The sequence below is a fragment of the Aedes albopictus genome, chromosome 2 (assembly GCF_035046485.1).
Source record: "Aedes albopictus strain Foshan chromosome 2, AalbF5, whole genome shotgun sequence".
NCBI lineage: Eukaryota > Metazoa > Arthropoda > Insecta > Diptera > Culicidae > Aedes > Aedes albopictus.
The window spans coordinates 109571042-109593241 of NC_085137.1; the positions used below are offsets into that span (position 1 = coordinate 109571042).

General features: G+C 36.4%; 1 protein-coding gene across 10 annotated transcripts in view; it reads right to left on the minus strand.

Annotated features, from left to right (window-relative positions):
• LOC109420651 (breast cancer anti-estrogen resistance protein 3 homolog) overlaps positions 1 to 22200 on the minus strand; it is a 161617-nt gene that overhangs the window by 105955 nt on the left and 33462 nt on the right. For 5 of the 10 annotated variants that reach the window (XM_029852958.2, XM_029852955.2, XM_029852957.2 and 2 more), the window contains exons 3-5: positions 11640 to 11768; positions 11089 to 11229; positions 1976 to 2075 (exon numbers count right to left, since the gene is read on the minus strand). In XM_029852958.2, the coding sequence (XP_029708818.1) occupies positions 1976 to 2075; positions 11089 to 11229; positions 11640 to 11768 (370 nt within the window). Of the gene's footprint in view, positions 1 to 1975; positions 2076 to 2207; positions 2370 to 11088; positions 11230 to 11639; positions 12196 to 22200 lie in introns of those variants that run through there. The other 5 variants (XM_029852952.2, XM_029852953.2, XM_029852951.2 and 2 more) reach the window with 2 other exon arrangements.

Below are 22200 nucleotides of genomic sequence, written 5' to 3' on the forward strand. Positions count from 1 at the left end.
CTTCTTGTCTTCTTGTCTTCTTGTCTTCTTGTCTTCTTGTCTTCTTGTCTTCTTGTCTTCTTGTCTTCTTGTCTTCTTGTCTTCTTGTCTTCTTGTCTTCTTGTCTTCTTGTCTTCTTGTCTTCTTGTCTTCTTGTCTTCTTGTCTTCTTGTCTTCTTGTCTTCTTGTCTTCTTGTCTTCTTGTCTTCTTGTCTTCTTGTCTTCTTGTCTTCTTGTCTTCTTGTCTTCTTGTCTTCTTGTCTTCTTGTCTTCTTGTCTTCTTGTCTTCTTGTCTTCTTGTCTTCTTGTCTTCTTGTCTTCTTGTCTTCTTGTCTTCTTGTCTTCTTGTCTTCTTGTCTTCTTGTCTTCTTGTCTTCTTGTCTTCTTGTCTTCTTGTCTTCTTGTCTTCTTGTCTTCTTGTCTTCTTGTCTTCTTGTCTTCTTGTCTTCTTGTCTTCTTGTCTTCTTGTCTTCTTGTCTTCTTGTCTTCTTGTCTTCTTGTCTTCTTGTCTTCTTGTCTTCTTGTCTTCTTGTCTTCTTGTCTTCTTGTCTTCTTGTCTTCTTGTCTTCTTGTCTTCTTGTCTTCTTGTCTTCTTGTCTTCTTGTCTTCTTGTCTTCTTGTCTTCTTGTCTTCTTGTCTTCTTGTCTTCTTGTCTTCTTGTCTTCTTGTCTTCTTGTCTTCTTGTCTTCTTGTCTTCTTGTCTTCTTGTCTTCTTGTCTTCTTGTCTTCTTGTCTTCTTGTCTTCTTGTCTTCTTGTCTTCTTGTCTTCTTGTCTTCTTGTTTTCTTGTCTTCTTGTCTTCTTGTCTTCTTGTCTTCTTGTCTTCTTGTCTTCTTGTCTTCTTGTCTTCTTGTTTTCTTGTACAGTTACAATGCGTGATAGTCTTTGAATCCTTATAAATGGATGACTTCTATCAATCAATCGAGTAATATTTATCACTATGTTGGTAATCACTAACGAAGCAGTACACCAGCATATTCAATAGGGAATCGCGCCACTTGGGCGGCGGTTTCTATATTCGTCTGTTTTCCACCAATCAATTTTGAACCAATTGACACACTTTTTGGAATGCAGTGAGATAGGTATAGTATCTACCCGTGTACAACATTTCAAGTCAATTGGTTCAAAATTGACTGAATTATAGTGGAAAACAGACGAATATAAAAGCCACCGCCCAAGTGGCGCGATACCCTACTAAAAAGCCCATAAAGAAACTAGGGAAACCTATCACCCCTCTATTAAATTCCTTCTCATCTTGAAACCATTACATTCTATTAGATGAAAGCATATCAATACCAACAAAAGAGAAGGAAACCCTTATTCAGGTATGTACAATGTACATATAAGAGAATCTTCGCTTTGTAATGTGTTCTCCTTCAAGCATGCGGCTGATTTGTGAGCACTTCTACTCGGATTTCAAATTGCACCTAGCTTAAGGTGTATCAGTTCCATCCCAGGATAATAAATTATCTGCTGGGGTAATCGTTTCCATATTCAATGTAGGAAATTCCTGATCTGGAATGTGTTAATTGTATATTCGGCCGGAAAGTCAAAACCATTTGTAGAAATAAGTGTCTTCAACAACTTTGAAGTAACAACGCTCGTATTAATACATCAATACACATTGATTTAGAGCTTTATAAATTAGAGTAGCCTTTTATTATTTCGAAATTTTGTAATAAAATTTATTTAATCACGGTGTGCCAAAAACTGTTATTAACAAAAAAAAAATGTCCACCCAAATGGCACCCGGCATTCGAAAGATATGCTATTCTAGCTATTCTGAAAATTTGAAAATGTTTCATCGAGGGAAACTACAGTTTTAAAATTAGGCATTTTTGTTACGTATAATGTAAATCTTGCAATACTTGAAGGACTTGCTTGCATCTCAAATTAAAATATTGCATGCAATATTGGTGAAAGCTCACCAGCTCCAGCTTTAAGACATAATGTATATTCAACTAAAAGCGGTGGTAGAAATACACCGTTCAACTTACACTGATTCCTGTTCGACGACGGCGCTTCCAGTTTTGTTCGGTTCCACCGCCAAGCTGTGTCGCATGGATCTTTGCAACGTTTCGGATCGGTTGAGACTTGCTGAAACGAAAAGAAAACAGGAGAAAAATAAAACCGTGTGGGGAAAATTGAACAGGACAGGAGATGATGATTTCATTATCAACACTTTTCAATCAAATTCGTAATTTCATATCATTATCGCTCCTGTGCTACCTCGGGTTGGCACACAGCAGAATGCTTTCAGGATGCATTGCTGTTGCTTCTTGATGCTACGCCGCATCGCATTCAGAAATCGATAATCAATGTGATTGCACTCGCACTTAAGAACGATGATTTTGCAGCAATGACTGTGGTTCTGATCCAACTGCGGAGATACTGACTGGGGTTATCAGCGAGCCGTAGTGAAATAGTTTCCGTATGGTGGGAAATGTGTAAAGATTCGCAGTGACGTGATAAGAGATCTTGTGAGGTGTACCTAACGGATTTATAGGGGTTTCTTACATTTTGATAAGCAATAATTTGTAAATTAGTAAAATGGAAGTCAGAATGAGAAATCCAAGGATGATTTTCTGGTTAAGGTTTTCAAAAATACATTTCAGTAAATTTGTGAGGCTTTTGTTGCTTTACATCCTGGAGATTTTTTTTTGTTTTTGTAGCTTTTAAATCGTTTTTTTTTTTCAACAATTTCAGATTGTCTTTTGTTCTACGAAGATGTAATTTGCACCTTTTCTAACAGCCCACGTCATTTTTGAACCCCAATTATCATATGTACTCATATGCATGCATGGTTTGAGAGTCTAAAACTCTTCAAAACAGCCACCATCTTGAATTTTGGGCCGCAATTTTGAATAGTTAAGCTGCCATTTTTCGACCACAAACATCTTCCTCATTCCAAATTTACCCATTAGAGTGGGCCAACGTTGTATGGGAAATTTTATAGTTGATCAGATTCATTCAGATCAAAACTTTTTTGGTGCAATTTGAAGTCCCAAACAACTGTGTACAATTTGGGCATGAATTTGGCCCAAAAGTTTGCCCATCGTGATTGAAGTGTGTATGGGATTTGATATGCTAAATCATACTTATTTGTATTTTTCTTAAAAATTGTTCAAAATGGTCCTATACCATACAACCGATGATGTTAACTTTCAAAATAATTTTATTCTTTTTTAAAACAACAAGTTTTTTCCATATAAACGCATACAAATTTCAATTGCGATGCGTAAAGTGTACACATTAGCATGGAAAAACTAAATCCTTGCTCCAGTCAACTTTTTAGATCCCATTTAGGTCCCATATGAACTGAACAAAATATCAGAGCAATCGGTAAAACTATAATTTAGCGCAAGCGGTTCAAAGTTTGCCTGGGATTTACTATGGGAAAAGTTACACTTTCAGACAAAAAATTCCAAAGGTCGCCCCTTGTTTCCTTAATTCAAATTGATCAACGCTTCTTGTAGAAAAATCATTAATGAATCATTCCTTCAAAAAATCACAAGATTTATTTTGAAAACCGTCCATAAATAATCTCAGAAATTCATCCATAATTTCTTTGAAAAAATCCTCAAAGCATTAAAACAAATTTTCTTGAGATTTTTTTTATGAAACTCTACTGGGAATGAGTTCAGAAATTTCTTCTTCAGGATTTACCTAAGAAAATTCAAATTTTTCTTTTGTTTTTTTTTAAGGTTGAGAGATTATCCCAGAAATTAATTTGAGATTTTTTTTTATAAAGCCTTTCTTGGATGCCTTCTGAAATTTTTATTCATATAATCCTTTAGAAAATCCCCCCAGAAATTCCTTTCAGAAAGGTTTTCGCGGATTCTTTTTGAAAATTTTTTTAGTTCAGCGATTCCTCCAGAAAACAAAAAAAAAAAGAATTCGACCAAAAACTTTCGGGGATTTTTTGAAGATTTCTGTGGAGGTTCCTTCAGTAATTCTTTATGAGATTCCTCCATAAATTTGTCCAAGGATTCCTTTAAGAACTCATCTATGGATTTCTTCCAAAATTGCTCTATGTGTTGCTTCATAAATTCTTCCAGGAAGTCGGTCTGACCATCTATAAAGGTTTATTCCAGAAACCCCTCCAGTGGTTTCTTCTATATTTTTTTCAGGGATTATTTAAGAAATTTCTCCAGCGCTTCCTCCAGATATTTTCTCAAGATTTTTCTCAGAAATTTCTACAAGAATCTCTTTAAATAGATTTCCATGGTTTTTTTTTCTGAAACTCCGCCAGAAATTACTTTAGAAATTCTTCTGGAGATTCGTCTAGAGAATTCTTCAGAAATTGTATAGAAATTCCTTCGGAAATTCTTTCAAAGAGTCTTCCATAAATTCTTGTTTTGCTTTTTCAGTAAATCTTATCAATCCCTTTTCAGAGATCTCTTAAAAACTTGTGCACGTATTTCTTCAAGAAGTTCATCAGGAATTGCTGTAAGGATTTGATTGAAAATGCCTACAGGTATGTGAACAGGAAGTTCTTCATGGATTCATCCAGAAAATCCGGGAATTCGTGCAAATTTTTTTTCACAATTGCTTTCAGTGATTCGGGCAAAAATTCCTCCAGATATATTCACAGGAGTTCATATAGCGTTTTCTTCAGGATTTCCTCCAGATATTGCTTGATTTTTTTTCTCTACAAATTTATTCGGCATTTCCTCGAAGAATAACTAAAAATATCTCTCTGGATTTTTTTCTTGGGATCTTTACAGAAGCTTAGGGGAGACTGGGGAGACTTGATCCCTTTTTCTTAATTTGCCTGTAACTTTAAGAAAAAACACAAAACTAGATCCATTTTTCGTACAGAATGGCAGGTAAACATCTATTGCAAGTTTATACACAACAGAAGGACTTAAAATTACTGTTAAAGTTTTCAAAACAGTGTTTTTATGGAGGCATGTCTTATGATGTATTTTTCAAAAATGGGCCACAACTGATCCCATTTTGAGCACATGGTTAATTTAAAGGGAAAATAACTCCAAAAGCTTCCTATTCATTTTCTATTCAAGTTTTCTTGTATTTTTGATGAATACGGTGTATTTGAAATTATAAGATTTCCTTAAATTGTTAAGGATATTCCGTATTTTGAAAATGGGGAGACTTGATCCCTCTTTTCATGATTTGTACTAAAATAATAATTATCTGACACGTTCTATCATTGAATATACTAGAATTCCGAGTTAATAGAGGCTTCCAAATAGAATTTTATTTTTCACATGTATAATGTGTATGTGATTCTCGAGGGATCAAGTCTCCCCATGTCACTGTTGTATACACTAAGCTACATTAATTGAAATATTAATGTAACAGCCTTATTTGGATAAATACGTTTGATAGCATTTTATTTATACCATGTGCTTTGAAATTTTAACACGATTTGGTTCAATTTTCACAAAGTTATTGAGATTTTTCGGATTCGCCTAAAAGATTTCTGAAAGACTGAAAACAAACCATCAGCCATTAAAAATAATGCAACACACAATTAAAACCAATTGTAGCCAAAACATTGTCGTCTGCCCAGATGTCGTTTTGGAAAAAATATGCTAGAAGAAAACTGTTTTTGATTCCGAGAAAATATGGGGGAACAAGTCTCCCCAGGATCAAGTCTCCCCTATCTATTATTTCTTTGGAAATACCGCCACATATTGCTTCAGGAATACATCCTGAAAATCCTACAAAGATTTCATTGTTATTTTTTTTTTTTTGAAAATTCTTCAATATTTTTTGTCTTAAAATTCCGCAAACGGTTTTCCGACGATCCACGACCAATTTATCCAAGAAGTTCGTAAGATGTTTTTCCTGATTTTTTTTCAAGACTTTCCATGGAATTTCTTCAGATCATCCTCTAGAATTCATGCAAGAGTACTTCCTTTGATTCCACAGGGATTCTACCGAAGATTTCTTCAGAAACTCCCTCAGGGGTTCTATCAGAAATTTCTATTCGGATTCTTTCTGAAATTCCTTCAGGTATTCCTTCAAAAGTATCTCTAGAGTTTTCTTCGAAGTTTTGGGGAATTATTTAGGAATTTCAAGAAAGGATTTTCTTCAAAAGATTTTTTTCATGGACTTTTCTAGAAAATCGTCCAAAGATTTCTTTGAAATTCATAAAGAGCTTTGTTCGGAAATTCCTATGGTATCTCCAAACATTCCTTAAGAGACTCCTGGATTCTGTGGTTCCGTCAAAATTATATCTTGTTATTCATTCATAGACTCCTGTTGGAACTGTAAAAGATATTTTCCAGGATATCTTTAAGAAGTTCTTTCAGAAATCTCATAAAAATAATTAGAGTAATCCTTGAGAGAAACTCTGAAGGAATTTCTTAAATTTCTTAATGGTCTGCAGGAATATCTAAAAATAGTTATTTATGTGACGAGTTGCAAAAAATTGATTTTTTCAGCACGAGTCGTACATTTATCCAACGAGGCTTGCCGAGTTGGATAAATACGAAGAGTGCTGAAAAAAGCGAGTTTTGCAACGAGTTCCATACAAAATTTTATGCAATGATTTTTTCATAATGCAACTCATTTGAGTTGCATAATGTTCATAATGCAACTCAAATGAGTTGCATAATGAACATTATTCAACTATTTTTCATTATGCAACTCATTTCAGTTGCCTAATGAACCAGTTCGGAAAAAGTGGCCATTATGATACCAAAATGAGTTAGATAAAATATAAATTATGATACTGAATTGCATAAAAAAGCTTATGGTACATTTTGTGCGGGATTCGTGGGAATAAATTTCTGAAATTATCTCTGGAGAATTCATAGCTGGGAGAACACATAAGAAATTTCGGGAGACATTTCTGGAGATATCTTTAGTTGTGATGTGAAGCAAACTCTGAAAAGTGTCTGCAAAAATCTCTGCAGAAATTCCAGACATAGATACTTATGGCATGAAGTTCTGAGGGATCCTTGGAAAAACAATCGGAGATATCTCTAGAGGAATTCATGAAATAATTTCTTTTACAATAACTGAAGCGTTTAGTACACAGAATTTCTGAAAGAAATCCTTCAGAAACGAAAAAAACTCCTTGGGGAATGTTTTGGAGAACCACCACAAAATTACATCTTTGAAGGAAGCTCTGAAATAATTCTTGGAAAAACTGTGGAACCCTTTGCAGATATTCATGGAAGAATAGAGTAGGCTCAGTGTACCAGTTATGACTGTAGTACCTCAAATTTGCCATAGTCGATTTTTAACCTTTAATGATGCAAATCAATAAGAAAAATTTTGTGAACAACAGATCACGTTCACAGAAGATGATTGCAATCATTTAAACTTAACAATTTGCTCAAATTACGATAGAAATAAATCATTTCCTTAACCCGGGAGCGGTCACGTCGTGTACTGAGTACACGCATCATGAAAAATGCACGCATGTGGTACACAGCGTGAGCGTGGCGTCGCTACAGGTAGTCAAAGACGCGACTGCTCGAAGGTTAATTTTTCGGCTTCCTTGCACCCTATTTCGCCATAGTGTACCAGTTATGGCTAATCCCATAAGGAATGCATGTAAATAGTGCGAAGTGGAGCCCTAATTAACAAATGTGTCCATAACTGGTACAGGGTTCCTATCATTGGCACACGCCGTAATAAATACTTAAACTAGTTTTGGACCCGTTTCTATTATTTTCCTGTAAAGTATGAAAACTAATCAATCAATTGACATATCGATGACATTGGACGGTTTTCTTCTTATTTTTGTAAATATAGTTCTTCTTAGATAGTGCGATAACTGGTACAGGCACCCAATTTTTTGCAGGAATTACTGAGAGAATCTTTGGAGAAGTCCCTGAAGCATCACCGGAAAAAAATCGAAAAAAAAACCTTAAGAGACGTCTTAATGAATCCTCAGCAATCCCTGGAGGAACTTCTAGAGAACCTCCTGGAGAAAGATTTAGAAGAATCTCTTGAAAACTCTTCTAGAGACGTTTCTAAATAAATACCCAACCCAAGTAACCACGGTGCAAAATAAATAAATAAATAAATACCCAACCCAAGTAGCCTTATTGCATGCAGATATACGGCGTATTTAGAGCAATCATTACTTTACATGCAAACTTGAGGTTGATTTAAAGTGGAAATGGGCAATTATAGAATCGAATTAAGATTATACTGGTATAATCTTAGTTCAGTCGAATAATAATAATACCTGCAGGAACCTCTTGGGAAATTACAGCAATAATTTCAGAAAGAGCTGCAGAGATTTTTTTTGAATTTTTAAAGGAACTTCCTAGAGGAGATTCTGAAATAACCCGTTGAAGAAATTCTTGAAAAATTTCCAGAAGAAATCTTAGAGAATTTCCAAATAAAAACTCCTGGAGGAATTCCGTCATTTGAAGAAATAAAAAAAGACACTTGAAGAAGACCTAAGGCAAACTCCAGGAGAAATTCCTGCAAAAATCTCTGGAGAAATCCCTGGAGAAATTTACAAAGGAATACATGGACAGGAATGCATTCTAAAGGAATAATTGGAAGAATCTTTGGAGAAATTCTTGCTGTACCTAATCATTCTACAAAATCTTGTAAAACAAAATCTTTCAACAAAATTGTGGATGAAATTTGATAAATCCTGAAAGAATCTCTATAGGATTTTCTGGCGGTGTCCTTGGAGGTAATCGTGGAGACTCTTCTAAAAAAGTACATTGTTGAAGAACTCTCGGAGGAATCTTTAAAAGAATTCTTGATGAACTAATAAAAGGAATTCCTGAAAGAATCCGCGATAACACAGCGCAACATTTTTTTGTCTCAAGAGCAAACTTATGTGTCTCTGACAGATTTTGGGCTGCTGAATCCGAATCCGGGCTCAGATTTGCTCTAACACTTCACAATTTTGAGCTATACCCCAATTTATAGGGTAAAATATGCGATTTTGTGCTTTTTTGACTGCAAGCCATTAAGTATGGAAATATTTTTTTAAAGCAATCAAAAGGTAAATTGCTCAATCAACATCTAAATTAACGACCCATGCAAAATATTTAATTCAACCAAATCAAATTTGAAAGATTTAAGCATTTTATGTTAGTATCGAAACTTGCATGCAACTTCTGAAAGGTGACTTGTATGGGAAAAATCGTACCTAACATAAATCGCTTAAGACTATTAAATTTGATTTGGAAAAACAAAATGTTTTGCATGAGTCGTTAGTTTAGATGTTAATTGAGCAATTTACCTTTTGATTGCTTAAAAAAATATTTCCATGCTTAATGGCTTGCAGTCAAAAAAGCACAAAATCGCATATTTTACCCTATAAATTGGGGTATAGCTCAAAATTGTGACGTACTAGAGCAAATCTGAGCCCGGATTCGGATTCAGCTACCCAAAATCTGTTAGAGACACAAAAGTTTGCTCTAGAGACACACCAAAAGTTAATTTTTGTTACGCTGTGTGATTAAAAAAAAAAAACCGGAATTGTTCCGTATTAGGTGCCATATTGAAGTCAGTTCTATGGAAGCGTACCAGAATAAGGGGCGCTGAAATTTGGAAACCTTGAGTAACCAGTTCTGATTCTACCATTATAGGACTGAAATAAATGCTCTCAGTTCATAACTGTAGAAGTGCTCATAAAATACTATGCTGCGCTGTAGGCTCTGTCCCCATGCTGTCCCAATTTCGATGTAACGAGTAGGCCCAGATGTTCATTACACAGCGCAACATTTTTTTGTCTCAAGAGCAAACTTATGTGTCTCTGACAGATTTTGAGCTGCTGAATCCGAATCCGGGCTCAGATTTGCTCCAGCACGTCACAATTTTGAGCTATACCTCAATTTATACGGTAAAATGTGCGATTTTGGGCTTTTTTGACTGCAAGCCATTAAGCATTAAAATAATGTTTTTAAGCAATCAAAGGATAAATTGATCAATTAACATCTAAATTAATGACTCATGCAAAATATTTTGTTTTACTAAATCAAATTCGATAGTTTTAAGCATTTTATGTCAGTATGTAAACTTGCATGCAATTTTCGGAGGGTGACTTGTATGGGAAATATCGTAGCTAAAATAAATCGCTTAAAACTATCAAATTCGATTTGGTAAAATGAAATATTTTGCATGAGTCGTTAATTTAGATGTTAATTGACCAATTTATCCTTAGATTGGTTAAAAAATATATTTTCATGTCTAATGACTTAAAGTCAAAAAAGCCCAAAATCGCATATTTTGCTCAATAAATTAAGGTATAGCTCAAATTTGTGACGTGCTAGAGCAAATCTGAGCCCGGATTCGGATTCAGCAGCCCAAAATCTGTCAGAGACACATAAGTTTGCTCTTGAGACAGACGAAAAGTTAATTTTTGTTACGCTGTGTTATTTGTAATAGTAAATTTAGATTATCTACAGCTGCAACATTTTCAAGGTCTTAAGAACTGTGAATAGGGCTTTTGCCATTCGATACCTATCTAATCTATGTTTTATTGCCCCGAAAGCTATATTCGTTTCCCATGTTATCTGTGCAACGATAAATATATTCACGTCATGTGTAGTGATATATTTACACTCTTTCCAGGAAGCTTCAGTAACTTCAAATAAAAAAGAAGTAGCGAATGGTAGGCAGAACGAAGCAATATTTTTCCCTACTTTTATGGAAATGCTTTTATTACCATGCCCCAAAAACAGAATATGTTCCTCTTGACAGATTGCAAATTGGACTACACCACCAAACGTAAAAGCGATGATTACACACCACACTCTCTACCATGGGATATTCATCTTCTACAACAGTACCTCCAGCATGTACCATCTGGTTATCACACCGGTGCGATCAATGATTTGTGACTACGCTTCAACTGTGCATAAACCCATCACGTTTGGTGGCCGGCCGTTATCGTACGCAGCCAGCTCCAAATTTGCGAAACTACGTTGTTGTTTGCATCGGGATGATAGCATCTCGAGAAAGTTGGATGGTGATGGAAATTATGGAATACCTTACTATCCATCTCGGTTGAATTTAACGAGTGCAACGGAAAGGAATCAAGAACCAATTAACTTTCAAGTCGAGCTAATCCAATCAAATCAGTTCATTTCTCTCTACTCCTTAGCTATTGAGTACTGAAGTCACTTGACGAAACCATAAAAAGGTCAAAACTTACCTGTTGCTGGCTTTTCTCGCAGTGCAACGAGGCTGCTGATCATCCGGGCACGATGAGCATTGTTTCGCACACCGAGCTTTTTGATGTCGGCCTCACTGACGTACAGGAAGTCTTCCACTCCACTGAAGTGTTTGAATTTGGCTGAAATGTAAATTTGATAGAGATAAATATTAAAAAAAAAATGCCAATTGTATTTTAAGTATGGATTCATTCAAATATTACGTAACGTGAAATTTAGTAATTCTAGACCAAAAACAACGTTTGTGTGGATTAATTTGAAATTGAATCGTAACACAGCGCTAGACCCCCTCCCTCCCCTTTAGTGTTACGTAATATTTGAACGAGCCCTATTTTAAGAAAAATTTAATGATTTTTTAGTGTTTTTGAGTTTTTGTGAAATTTGAAGAAAGAAACTATCAATAGAGGTACAGAATAAGCAATAAGGTTTAAATGTTGATTACTTTTTGCATCGAGGATTTAAGTTAATGCTGTTGTTCAAACGAATTTCCAAAAAGCTTCATTCTGTCGTATCCTCTTCTATAGGTATTTACCATGATATTCCTCCAGGTCCATCCGCTTCAGCCATTCCAAAACGTCCATATGGGGACAGGAGGTGATAACCATCGGCGCATTTTTTCTCCTTCGGTTCAGCGATCCGAACTTGTGACTCCAGGATATACCTTCGAACGGAGAAAGCAAACTCTGAGATCGGTACATGGACGGGCGCGACATGCTTTTGGGGTTCGGTATTTTTCGCACACTTTCTTCTCAAATCATCCAAATTATTCTATTGATTCAATAAACCACTTGACCACTCTAATCCACTTTTCACATTCGACACGCTGTCATCAACCCAAAATAACTCTGAGTCACACCAACACCGTAACCCAAACACGGTCGGAATGAAACTGCAGTTCTCGGCAATTCTTCGTTCTTGTGGACCAACAAAGTTGACCCACAGACACCACTCGCAAAAAAAAAAACGCAGGTAGGTACGCGAATCCAACTACTCGTGGACTTTAGCGCGCAGTCGGTGCAGTGATCAGCTTGTGTAAAACCGCGACAAGACACGACGTTGCGATGCGATCGCGAAAAAGAATAAAAATGATACGCAAAGCTCGTCGTAATACCTTTACCATCCCATTGGCCCCAGTCAGTAGTGTGTGGTTCTGCTAAATAATTTCGCTCTGATTTTCTCTCACACGCTTCAGCTCAGCACCTGCCCAAGCAACACACTTGGACATTAATAAGTTCCTGCAATTTGTATGCAACTATATTGAAGGTTATGCCATTTGAACCAATCGTCTTATTAATGACTAAATTGTGACCAAAAAAGCGCAAGAGGTGGAGCCAATATAAAACATCCATTCGAGATATAAACGGTTTTAATACGCAATCGAATTATAACCAAGATACAACTTATAGTCGACTTAAAAAATGGTGACCGATTCGACAACTATCAACTAGTCACCACATTCGTCACTGCCAGTTATTATGCATCAACAGTTTCGTTCATGTGAATAATAAATTGTGTGCATAAATATACCAGAAATAAGGCTGACCGAGAACGTCAATTTGTGTGCCGTTCCAGATTTATCGGTAAGTTACGCATTCTAGCTCCGTATTCTCAACGCGCCTCAGTCTACCTATCATTTTGCGAGTGAAAATTAAGGCATTTGTGGTAAAAGTTAACTCGCCATATTGCTTTGGCGGAGTGCATTTCAGCAGCTTATTTAATGCACCCATAAAATGCTGAAAATTAATTTTAAAATTTAGAAAGTTACTATTTGCTGAATCATGTCTATGGGAATCCGTATTGAAAAAGTACAATAATGCTGCACGTGGTACACGGAACCGCCAAACTACCAAAAATTGGATTCTTTTGACGCAATCCTATAGTTCGGCCCAAAAAGTCAACATTTGAGTGAATCTTTTAAACTCACGCAAGGTAAATTTCCTTTACCTCCAACTAAAAATATACTCAAGAGTAGGTAAATTCAACCCAAGACACCCTTCATTCAACCCAAATTTGGGTAAATCTACATTTACCCAAAATTGGCTTATTGGCCTCAAGGACCCCCATTGGATAGATGCATCTTTGTTTATTTACGAGAACATATGTGGGGGAGAGAGGAAAAACAACCTATTTTTTTGTAACTAATCAATTTGATATACTCATTTTAGGGTAAAATGGACCCAAAATAAGGTAGTTTAAATTTTCCGTGTAGGACATAAATAACCAAAAAAGCAGACACTTGGACGTATACTTACCATTTACGTCGGCAAGAGGCTGTCCATTTATTACGTACCGAAAGTTTCAAGTTTTTTTTGTAAAAAATGTAAACCCATTGTAATTTTTTTCGTGGGAAACTCCTAATATTTTTGTACGTTACGTTGGAATTCTCAAAACCCCATATATTCAAATCTTCCCAGTGGTAAGTACCAGTCCTTCAGTACTGCGAAAATGAGGCAGATTTTTTTTATTGGGTCAATATTATACTTCCAATCAGATTTTTTTTCTATTTCACCACTTCAATTTTATAAAATTTGCAATATGTCGATAAATTTATGAAGAAAAGGTTGCATTCTATTTGTACATGATTTCGTTATTTTTGAAACATTTTGGATTTTTATAGTGCATTTTATATTTTTCGTGATCATAAAAACATGTTGCCGCACATTTTGGAGCTTCTATCTCTCCTGTCAAAATTTTTCGTTATGTTCTAAATAAGTTCCAGGTGCAACATGTTTATAACAATCGGAATCAATGTTTTGGTTGATTTGGTTTGTAAACGGTTGTAACTAAGATTCGTTGAAACAATAATATTATACTTCAGTTACAAATTGGTTTCGCAAGTTTCGACTAATGATGACGTTTGTTTTCACTTTGTTAGTTGTTATAAAACTGTTACACCTCAGTTTGGCATTAAAAACAGGATTTTAATAGGTTTTAATTTTGTTTGTTTCATGAAAACTCAGTTGCAACATGTTTGCAACGATGATCATTTCCATTTTAGTTGCAGGTGCTACTTGGGTGAGTTGTGTCAGTATAAACTCAGGTGAGCGAAAGGTCTCTTGTTTTACGCCGATAAGCAAGCACGTTGCTGGCTAATCAAAACAAAGATTCGCGCGATAAGGCCGAAGTATCAGCCAGAGATAGGAAGACGTGGAATCCAATTTTCATACTGTTTGTATATAAAGTATTTCAAAAGCTATATACTATGATATGCACATAGTTTTAGCTTGTTTTAACGAACTTAAAATTTTCTACGCAATTTTGATCGAAACCTAGTTGCTTAAGGCGAAACTGGATCCATTTCCTCACTTTTTGGTTTTTGATTTTTTATAAAATAACGAAGCAATATTTTCAAAATCGGTTTTCGTGCACATGTATAGTATGGATCAAGAATCCAATTTTTTTTTTTTCAGATGGAAAATGTTTTTAGTTTTTGTAGAAACCATTTTTAAACAAAATTTTACAAAAAAATGGTTTCTGCAAAAACGAAAAACATTTTCCACCTGGAAAAAAATCAGGAGATACCCTGATCCATACTTTACATGTGCACGAAAACCGATTTTGAAAATATTGCTTCGTTATTTTATAAAAAATCAAAAACCAAAAAAATGAGGAAATGCTTCCAGTTTCGCCTTAAGTGAAAAACTACCGATTAACGTTTTCAGACTTTTTATTTAGTGGTGCAGTGGTTTTTCGGTTTTAACACGATCAAAAAGAAATTTACCGGAAATCGTGATAAAATCGAATAGAAAACCGTGAATTTGGGCGAGTAGTGATTAAAACGACTAGTGATAAAACCGAAACGCCACAGTATTATCAATTTTATTCAATTATTTTACTAAAAGGAGCTACTAATAGCACCACTATTGGTACATTTACCCTATTACAAGTGAGCAAGAACAGAATAATAAAATGCACTGTTGTTTGAAGCTTGCTTCTTGAGATTTGTGCGTCTGAAGTTCTGATGCACTGCTGAAGCGGGATATCAAGACGTTTGTCCTTAAATTGTATTATATTGTGCTCAAAGTAGTTGCAGTACTTAGGAATGTCGAAAAGGTTGATTTACGTGATTAAAGCTGCGAGAAGAGTTTAAGGGGGGTTCAAGAGTGATGTAAGCGGGGGGTTGGGTTAGGACTAAGGACCCCAAAAAAAATTCTAAAGTATAAGTCATAGGATTTATATGCAAGCTTTGCGAGACTTCGCCGAGACTTATAAAAAAAAACATTTATTCAAAAACACTAAACCTAGATTCTACAATTCACACTTAAAACTAAAGTCATTTCACTGTGCCCTAGCCTTTTTATCACTTCGTATACCTAGCGTCAGCGTTTGCCATCCGGTCCGTTGGTGCGTCGTCGGTCACGTTGTCTCCGTTTCGATTCTGCTGCGTTGACGATTGCGTATCGATCGGTGTCACTGCCGGTCGATCAGCCAAAATCCAACCTGTTGGTTGTTGCTAAGCGGTGCATGCCTATGATGATGAATGTGTGGCACCGCCTGGGTTGTACGATCGGTGCGGGTTGTTTATGTTGATGGACGAGGAGCGCCGCCTGGGTGTAAGGGGCGGTGCGGTAGCCTATGTTGGTGGAAGTGGGCGCCGTCCGGGTGTAACGTCTCCCCCCTTAGATTCAAGCGTCCTCGGTTGAAGTTTTCGGCATGCCGATCCTTGGAATTGGGATGAATTTCTGGTTCGCCTTCTCGGGTTTGCTTTCGGTTGGCCAGATGTCCTCGTGGATGTCCTTTGTTTGTATCACTGTGCGAAGCTCCGGTAAAGTTCCCAAAGCTTTATCTTCCATTCTCGATGTTGCTTTCTTGTAGAAGAAAAATAATGTAAAGAAACAAAGAATGGTTAATGCGAGGAGTGATCCTCCTCCGATGGTTAGCCGTCGCTTGAAGTTGTCCAGAGAAAGTTGAACTTCGTTAAGATCCTCGAGATTTTGAAACTGTAATCTATCATCTTCGGTGTCAATCTCTGATAAGTTTCCGTTTTGGAGAGGTTTGCTGTATATTGGGATGAGGTACTCTTTCTGGTGAGTTACGTCAGGTTTTCCGTTGAATGTTAAGTTACGAATTTTGATGGTACAATTCGTGGTTTCAATTATTATAGCCTCTCTTACCATTCTGGAGTTTCCGCAGGAGTCCTTTATTTCTACGTTTTCGGTAGGGTCGATTAAAATGACTCCTTGAGTGATTTCCTTGACTGTTGTTGTTTGCTTTGTCTTCATCATTTTGCATGTGGGTGTTTGTTGTGTCAGTATGTTGTAAATGCAATCGTCCTCGATCAAGTTGCTGTTGTCGCAGATGTTGCATCTAGATTGTTGATAGTAGACTGTATTCCCGTGTTTTGCGACCAAATTGATATACGTGTCGATACGCGTATTGTTAACTCTCAGGGTGTGGAGTTCTAGGAGATCGAACGCTCTTGGGTCCAGGATTGGGGTTTTCACTAGTAGTGTTGCTTGGGTTTTGCTGATGCCAACGCTCGCTGAGGTATACTGAAATAGCTCATCCAAATAATAAAGATTCAAGTTTTGCCTCCTAAGTTTATCAAATAAAAACTGCTTTTCTTCTAAAGAGAGAATGTTTTTGTTTATAAGGCCCAATCTTGCAAATTCGATCTGTTCTTCGATATCTTCTAGTATGTGAATTATTTTATCAACGTTCCAAATGAGGTTGATGAATTCTAAATCCGCTTTCAAATCTTCTACCGTGTTATACTGTTTAGAAATCCTTGAGCTGATCATATTTAATGAATTCGAAATGTTATTAAGTTTGTTGGCGAAAAGTTCGTTGATACGGATTTGTTTCAGTTGGTTGGTTACAAGCTTATTTCCCTGCGTTTTTAGTATTCCTAAGCTACGGTGCAAGATCTCAAGGTCATTATTATCTGGGTTACCCGCGATGAATTTTATTGCTGTGCCTAATGCGTCTACTAGACCTCTTTTTGTTCGGTGTGGTATAAGGCTATAAAGTTTATCTTTAGCAATTTTGATTTTATCCCAAAGTGTTTATTCTAGGTGTTCTATCGTCCTAAATGATGTGATAATATTCTCTATGTTTTGTAGATGGGCTTCCAAGGATGTGAGATTAATCGTATGCAGTGTCCGTTCGTATCCGATTTGGACTTTTACTGTTTGTAATTTAAATGCTACCAATCCATTGCTGTTTGGTATTTCTTTGTAGTTGGTGGCGATTACTGTTTTGATGATGATTAATCTGTAAGAAAGATGATTTGATTTATATGGCATTATTATTATTATTATTATTATTAATGTTTAGCGTTTTGTTTTATTTTTTTACGCGGTTTTTGTGGATTTTTATATCATTGACATCTTTGAATGTCAGTTCGTTGTTTTGTTTAACTGATGTTAATTTATATGGGTTTTTATCTTTAGTTAAACGTTGTGAAATTTTTATGTACTTAGTGTCGCCGGTTTTGAATTCTATGGGTTTTTCGTTATCTTCGTTTTGTTTCTCGTATTTACTTTTTCTTTTGTTTAGTTCGACTTTTACTGCGCATTGAAGATTTTTCGATTTTTCCGCGATTTCCTCTACGTTTGTACATCCCGAATTATTGAATACTACATTTCGCGGTTGGTTTTTAATAGCGGAGTGAAAACTGTTGTTGTAAATGTCTACCGCGACGTTAACTTGATCCGAGATTGGTAAATCATTAAATTTTGCATTATTTGTCCGAAAAATTTCGATAAGTGTGGAATGGAATCGTTCCACGATACCGTTTGAATTTGAACTACTCGCGAAATGTATTTCGATTCCTAAGTCGTTGAGAAAACCGATGAAGTCTATCGATCTGAAAGCAGGTTCTTGGTCACTCACAATAGTTTGCGGTCTTCCGAATTGTCTAATGTGTTCGGTTATCGCTTTTTTGATGTCGACTATCGTTCTACTTTCCAAAAAGATTGCGTTTGCAAACTTCGAGAACGAGTCAACTATGGTAAGCCACTTTGAACCTTTTAAGAAGAAAATATCAATATGAACTCGATCGAACGGTTTGTTTCCAAAAGTGCTTTTTCTTATCAAATTTGGTGGCTTCCTGTTATATTTGGCTTTTTTGCAAATATCGCAGGAGTCAATGAAAATTTTGATTTTTCGTTCGAGTTGGGGAAAATAATGTTTTTGTATTATTTGATTTTTGTTTTCTTTGATCCCTCTGTGTCCGTAGTTATGCGTGTTTCTAACAATTTCGTCCTGTTCCTCGTCTACGCGTACATCATCTAGAAGGATTTCTGAAATGAAAACTTTATAGGATCGATTAGAAGAGAAGTGTTTCTTGTATACTTCTTGTACCAGTTGGATAAGCGATATGGGGACTCTAAGGCAATTTACGCCTCTTGGGTTTAGAGTACGTTTGAGATATTCGACGATTTCTTCCTCGGTGTAAAGATTTTTAGTTATTGTATGCCGGTGATATTTTGGAAATATTTGTTCGTATGCTGTTAGATCAATGTTCCCGATCTTGAAAATAATCTGAGTTCTAAAAGTATTTATCGGCTTTTCGGTACAAGGGATAAAATAGTCGTCGCTTGTATCTGCTGAGTGTACTGTCATACCATCGCTTTCGTCGTCTGATGCATCATCTTCATGTTCGGAGGGTTCAACGTCAAGTGATGATTGAGAATTTGCGTTAGCATCTAGTTCTCTTACTCGAGATAAAGCGTCGGCAACTACGTTTTGCTTTCCGGGTTTATAAATTAATTCGTAATCAAATTCTTCAAGTTTCAGTTTACCCCTGATGATACGGTGATTAGCGTTGGTAAAGGAAAAAGTCAATGGTTGATGATCTGTAAACATCTTGAATTTTCTTCCGTAGAGGTACGGTCTGAAATGATTCACCGCCCAAACAATCGCAAGAAATTCTTTCTCTGTCGCTGAGTACCTTTCCTCTGTTTTACTCAATGTCCGCGAAGCGTAAGCAATTGGCCTATCTTTGCCTACAGGGCCTTGGGATAATACTGCGCCGATAGCAAAATCGCTTGCGTCGGTTGTCAAGATGAACTCTTTGGTGAAATCAGGGTATATCAACACTGGATCGAGAGTCAAAAGTTGCTTGCATTTTTGAAAGCATGCTTCGGTTTCAGGTGTAATTTCGAAATCACAATCTTGTCTTAAAAGTTTTGTCAATGGTTTCACTATTTTGGCGAAATCTTTTATAAAGCGCCTATAGTAACCCAAAAGTCCTAAAAATTGACGAATTTCTTTTTCCGAACGAGGTGTTGGCCATTGTTGAATGATTTTAATTTTGTCATTGTTTGGTCGAACCCCTTCTTCCGAAACCGTATGTCCTAAGAACTGAGTTTCCTTTCTAAAAAACTCACATTTGTCAAGTTGTATTTTCAACCTAGCATCTCGAAGTCTTTTGAGAACCTGAGCTAAGTTGTACGCGTGTTCCTGAAGTGAGCTGGAATAAATTATAATATCGTCCATGTAGACGAAGCAACACACCCCAATCAAATCTCTTAGAATGCAATCCATGACTCTTTGAAAAGTAGCCGGTGCATTTTTTAAACCGAATGGCATACGCGTGAATTCATATTTGCCACCGTTTACTGAAAACGCCGTTTTTTCCATATCGTTTTCCTCCAATTGAATCTGGTGGAACCCAGAGACTAAATCAATGGTTGAAAAATATTTGGCTTTTCCCAATTTGTCTAAAATATCCGTGATTTCCGGGATAGGATATTTGTCGTTAATTGTTTTCTCATTTAGCTTTCGGTAATCGATAACTAAACGAAATTTTTTCTTTCCTGATGCGTCCGATTTCTTCGGAACTACCCACACAGGTGAAGTGTAGGGCGAAATCGACTCCTTTACAATTCCATCTGCTAGCATTTTCCGAATTTGTTCTTGTACTTCTCTTTCATACACATAAGGGTATTTGTATGACTTGCAATGAATCGGAATGTTGTCAACAGTTCGAATGTTATGTTTGATTTTATGTGTGAACGTAAGTTTGTCCGTTTCCACATATAAAACTTCCTTGTGTTCTTTGATCACTTTCTTGAGGGCACTTTTTTCTTCCTCGTTCATGTGTTCATCTCGAAATGCATAATTTGTGAGGTCGACGTGGTTCGGTAATTCGGCCAAGTCGAACGGGTCATCTTCCATATTTTGTTTTCGCTGACTAAGCGCATCAACTCTGTTGTATGAATCGTTTCCAATTTCAATCTCGTTGGAATTAATTTCTATCGGTGCATTCGCGTGGTTATGCACTGCTATGAAAGCTGTGTTGTTTGAACTTCTATATAGGCCTGGTAACATTGTAAAACGATCATATGGTTTTTCTTCACTTATGCAAAAATCGCCGTTTAGCTGTGTTCTGATTTTCACCATTTGAAATCCTTGCTCTGTTAGATTGATTTTATGGTTCTCCGGAAATTTTTTTAGCATATGAAATGTTTTCTTGCCAATTTTCAATGAATTTTTGCTGATATCAATTTTGGCGTTCAAGTCTCTTAGGGACTCGTAACCAATTAGCCCATCAAAAAACTTGTGGAATTTGAAAATGTAGAACTTTAACTTTTTATTGATTTGGAATGGGTCGAAAGAAGCTGATTTAGATATTGTATGGGTGCCACTGATGTTTGTAACCTTAATCCCTGTTTCCGTTTTGCAATTTTGGATATTAACATGTTCCGGAGAGATATAGTTTTTATTCGCTCCAGTGTCGATTAAAAACTTCATTTCCCCTTTCGTTGTATTTATCGAAACGTACGGAATAAAATTATTATCTTTTACCTTTTTATTGCCTCTGCCGCGCCCACCAGAAAATTTAGTTCATCATCGACGAGAACGTCGTCGTCGTCCGAATCTAGTATTGCATCATTCAGCTGCCCGCGGGTGTCATGTTCCCGTTCGTTCGCCTTAGTGCAACGGCATTCTGTTTCAGGGTCGTCGTTGTGGTTATTTACCTCCGTTCTGGACTTAGCGGTACGCATTGAGACGTCGTCGTCCGCGTTTGGTTTTGAATTTCTGAATTTGCCTGAGCCGCTAGGTTTGTTGGTATATGGAGGATTGAACTTGGTTTTCTCCATCTGGTTGTTTTTAATTTCTGGATATTTGCCAGCTGAAGGGCCTTTATCCATTCTTTGCCTAAAAGCGGCGTTGGAATGCTGGATTGAAATGTCTTGCGCTTCTTCTAGTGTTTTAGGCCTGTAACTTCTCACGTACATGGAGAGTTGTTCCCCGTTCAAGCCGTCTATATAACGCGTTAAAGTCATGAGACTGATCAATTTGTTAACAGCCTCAATGGATGATTTGTAATCCGTCATCTGAGCGGCGGATGTTTTGATCGCGGTATCGATTGATTTTAGTTTATGATAATATTCGTGTAGTGTTAATTTGCCTTGGCGGATGTAAAATAGACTTTGTATGTGTGAAGTTATATCTCTTTTGTCGCCAAATGAGTTCAGTAATATTTCTTTAATGTCCTCCCACTCTTTTGGGTTGCCGGAAGCTATCAAAACTTCTCTGGCGTCCCCGGTTATTTTTGATTTTATGACGCGGATGATTTGTTTCCATTTAGGGAAATCATCCTCGTATTCTAATAGGTCTTCCAAGGTTTGGTCGACATCCTCAACCCATGCGAGGGTTTCTTTCCTGTTTCCAGAAAAGGTCGGAATAATTTTGATTTGGTCAGGAATGCTGAAAGTTTCCGACCGTCTACTATTTAGAGAATTGATCGTGTCGATCAATGAATTTTGATTTTCGGTTAATTTCTTAACCTGGTATATTAGTTGCTCCTTGGTGATTTCACCTGAGACTTCACCGCTTGACTTGACGTCCGGGTTCATTTTTTAATTTAACTTTTTTTGTAATTAATTTCAGACGTTAAAATATTGCTTTTCCTAAGAGGTTTTAAAAGATATCCTCTCTTTTTAAAACTTTAGGTGTGGCGAATATTGACGACTTTAGTATTTAGACAAATGTAAAAACTTTGTCTGTTTGTGTGTGTGTGTGTTTTTTTTTTTTTTATTATTTTACCCTATTCCGAGGGTCACTTTTGTTAACTTTTTGTTCACTTTTATTCACTTGAGTGGAGAAAAAAGTTTTCTACTTACAGTAGGATATTCTGCATC